This window comes from Chrysochloris asiatica, unplaced genomic scaffold, assembly GCF_000296735.1.
Source record: "Chrysochloris asiatica unplaced genomic scaffold, ChrAsi1.0 scaffold00066, whole genome shotgun sequence".
NCBI classification, from domain to species: Eukaryota; Metazoa; Chordata; class Mammalia; order Afrosoricida; family Chrysochloridae; genus Chrysochloris; species Chrysochloris asiatica.
The window spans coordinates 9,446,933-9,450,800 of record NW_006408584.1 but is presented as its reverse complement, the minus strand read 5'-3'; the positions used below and the strand labels follow the sequence as shown (position 1 = coordinate 9,450,800).

The 3,868-nt window shown below is 40.2% G+C and overlaps 1 protein-coding gene across 1 annotated transcript in view; it reads right to left on the bottom strand.

Moving 5' to 3' along the window:
• LOC102839337 (chromosome unknown open reading frame, human C4orf27) overlaps positions 1-3,868 on the bottom strand; it is a 41,298-nt gene extending 37,430 nt beyond the window's left edge. Inside the window, exon 1 of the mRNA XM_006864528.1 lies at positions 3,762-3,868. Coding sequence (XP_006864590.1) covers positions 3,762-3,809 — 48 coding nt within the window. The 5' untranslated portion in view covers positions 3,810-3,868. The remainder of the gene's footprint in view (positions 1-3,761) is intronic.

Here is a 3,868-nt window from a genome sequence, read left to right as displayed (position 1 = left end):
ATATATATAATATGAAAGTAAAATTTTGCTAAAGATACTTCAAAAACAGCTGCAACAGTACACTGACAGGGAACTGCTAGAAAATCAAGCTGGATTCAGAAAAGGACGTGTTACTAGGATATCACTGCTGATATCACATGGATCTTGGCTGGTAGCAGAGAATACCAGAATGTTTACTTGTGCTTTACTGACTATGCAAAGGCTTTCAACTGTGTGAATCATGACAAACTATAAATACGATTGTGAAGAATGGCTATTCCAGAACAGTTGACTGTGTTCATGAGGAACCTGTACATAATCCAAGCGCCAGTGGCTCAAACAGAACTAGGGGATACTGAATGGTTTAAAGTCAGGAAAGGTGTCCATCAGGGCTGTATTATTTCACCATACATATTAAATCTATATGGAGTCTTGGTAAGGCACTGTGGGTTAAATGCACTGGACTGCAAAGTTGGTCTGAACCACCAGGTCAGTGGTTCAAGCGCACCATCTTCTCCTTGGAAACCTTATACAGAGTCGCTATGGGTCGGAACCAATGCGACAGCATTTAACCACAACAAAAACATTAAATCTATATGCTGAGCAAATAATCTGAGAATATTGATTATATGAAGAGCAATGCATCAGGATTGGAGGAAGACTCATTAACAACCTGTGACATGCAGATGATACAACCTTGCTTGCTGAAAGTTTGAGGGCTTAAGATACTTACAGATGAAGATCTAGGACCACAGTCTTCAGTGTGGATTGCACTTCAATGTAAAAAACCAAAAATCCTCACCACTGGACTAATAAATAACATCATGGTATATAGAGAAAAGATTGAAGTTGTCAAAGATTTCATTTTGCTTCGATTCACCATCCACGCTCAGGGAAGTAGCAGTCAAGAAACAAACAATGTATTGCATTGGACAAATCTGCTGCACAAGACCTCTTTAAAAAGTTTAGGAGCAAGGAGGTCAGTTTGAGGACTAAAGTGTGCCTGACCCAAGTCATGGTATTTTGAATAGCTTCATATGCATGTGAAAGTTGGGCAACTGAATAGGAAGACTATAGAATTGATGCATTTAAGTTGTGGTGTTGGAAAAGAATACTGAAAGTACCATGTTCTTCCAGAATAACAAACAAATCTGTGTTGGAAGAAGTACAGCCAGAATGTTCCTTAGAATCCAGGATGGTGAGACTTCGTCTCTCATACTTCAGACATGTTATTAGAAGGGACCAGTGTCTGAAGAAAGGATATCATGCTTGGTAAAGTGGAATGTCAGAGAAAAAGAGGAAGACTACCAATGAGATGGACTGGCACAGTGACAGCAGCAATGGGCTCAAGCACAACAACAATTGTGAGGATGGCACAGGATAAGGCAGTGTTCCATTCTGTTGTGCCGAGGGTCATTATGAGTTGGGACCGACTCAATGGCAGCTAACAACAAACAACAAGAACAAAACAACTAAAATAACGTATCTACCAACAGCAGACTGCATTGCCAAACAATGGAATATGAAAATTAGTGAAAAGGAAATAAAGCTACACACAATATGCCTCAATTATAATAAAATAATGCTGAATGAAAAAAGAAAATCCTAGAAGATTTTATATAGCATGATAGATATTTTCAGTCTCAAATTCACTGTCATTGAGTCAATTCTGACGAACATATAGTAACTCTATATAGGGTTTTTGAGGGTATAAATCTTTATAGGAGCAGAAAGCTTCATCTTTTTCCCTGGGAGCAACTGGTAGGTTGGAATTGCTGATCTTATGATCAGTAATCCAGTACTTATCCTATAGTGCCACCAGGGCTCCTTTTATAAAGTTAAAAAAGCAACCAAAAATAAATATTGTTTAGGTATATACTCACAGAAGACAAAGCTAAAATAAAGAAGGCAAAGGAACAAAATTCAGGACAGTAACTACAATGAATAATGATAAGAAGAAGAAATTAGGTAAAAAGAACAGAGAGGGACCCACAAATATAATAAAGCTATTGTCAGTGTTTCAATTTTTGGATTGGATAATGGGTTCACAGATGTTTGTTATACTAAATATGGCAAACCAGGGCCACACATTGTCCAATCATGACAGTTTATGACAAGGATTATGATCAATACAACTATGTTTATATGAGGTCATTAAGAAAAAAATAAACTGAACAAAAAGTATGCAGATGTTCATACAATGTTGTTGTTGTTAAGTGCAGCTGAATTGGTTCCAACTCAAAGTGACCCTGCACAGGGTTTCCGAACAGCGGCTGGTGGATTTGAACTGCAAACTTTGTGGGTAGCAGTCCAGTGCTTATCCTATAGTGCCACACTAGGACTCCTTGATAATGATAGCAATAGTAATTAATGTTTATTGAGTACTTGGTAATTACCAGGTCACTGTTCTAAGCACTTTCTATGGATTAACTCATTCAATCCTTACTACTACCATATGAGCTAGAAACCATTACCCTTTTTTACAATACAGGAACTCATGTTAACTAGCTTCCCATAGTTTCCTATCTAGAAAATAGAGGAGGGATACACAGGTAGGCTGGCTCTAGAATGCACTCCCACTACAAATAAAGAACAATGAGAATATATGGAATATTGATCTGTCCTCTTTTCCTTCTGTTTTTCCTATCATTGTATCTTTTTACTATTTTTCTTAAAAATTATTGTCTTAGTGGATGTCCTAGGGATCTTTTTGCTTTTATAACTGTCTTTAGCCATACTTTCAATGGCTGGTATTAGAAAGAAAAGCCTTATCTGACTAAAAGGCAATTGCATATTGGTTAGGTCTCTCTCCAGAGCCAGACTGCCTGGGTTGACTCCTGGCTCTACCACTTTTTCATACACTCCCACATTACAGAACTTCTGAAATCTGATCTTCCCTTAAACACAGTATTACCTTTATGACTGGGTCCCTCACTTTCCTATCTCTCAGACTCTACCCAGGCCAACTTCTCTGCTGTGCCCCCAAAGTCTACACTTTTTCTTACCATTTTGCTACCCTTTAATTTTCTGCCCGATGCGCCTTCAGCTTATCCGTCAAGAACCATTGCAAACATTAGGTTGCCCCAAAAGTCCTCCTTAAGATTCCTTGTAGTTGTTAAGTATTGTCGAGTCGATTCTGACTCATAGTGACTTTGTATAGGGGTTCCAAGGCTGTTAAGTTTTTACAGAAGCTGAAAGCCTCATCTTTCTCCGCGGAGCAGCAGGTAACTTTGAACTGCTGGCCCTGTGGTTCATAGTCTAGTGATTATCCTACCGAGCCACTAGCTCCGTTAATATCCCTTATGACTTGTTAAATCATCCTTCAATGTTCCACAACACTTGTTTAATACCAAATTACACACTAGTTTAATACCAAACAAATAAAGTACAGTAAAATTCAACTCTTGTGTTCCGCATCCCCTGACTGGGGGTTCTACATGGAGCAGGGACGGCCGGATTAATCTTGAAACCCTGGCACGCCGCAGTGTCTGCCATGTACTCTGTTTTAAACCAATTTGGTTGGTTGAATGAATGCAAATCAATGACTGCAGATCGTTTTAATCTGCTACTCAGAATCCGTGGGGGCGAGAACTGGAGAAGATGCAAAGGCAATTCTCCCCTGGCCCAGCCCCCAGCAGAGCTGCAAAGAGACTCTAAGCACGTTCCCTGGAGAATACAACAGGCACTCAATGATTATAGGATAAATGAAGCAGACTGTCCGTGGGTACCCAGGCCAACACCCAAAGTTCCCCGTGGATCCCACACAACCTTTCCAGCAGTACCTGCTGCCCCTCCCTGCCGGGCCGACGTTTCCCGCCACCACCGACCATTCTGCAGCTATAGAACCAGCAGAGCTCCGCGTTCTGCCGCAGCTTCCGAGCACCTCTGA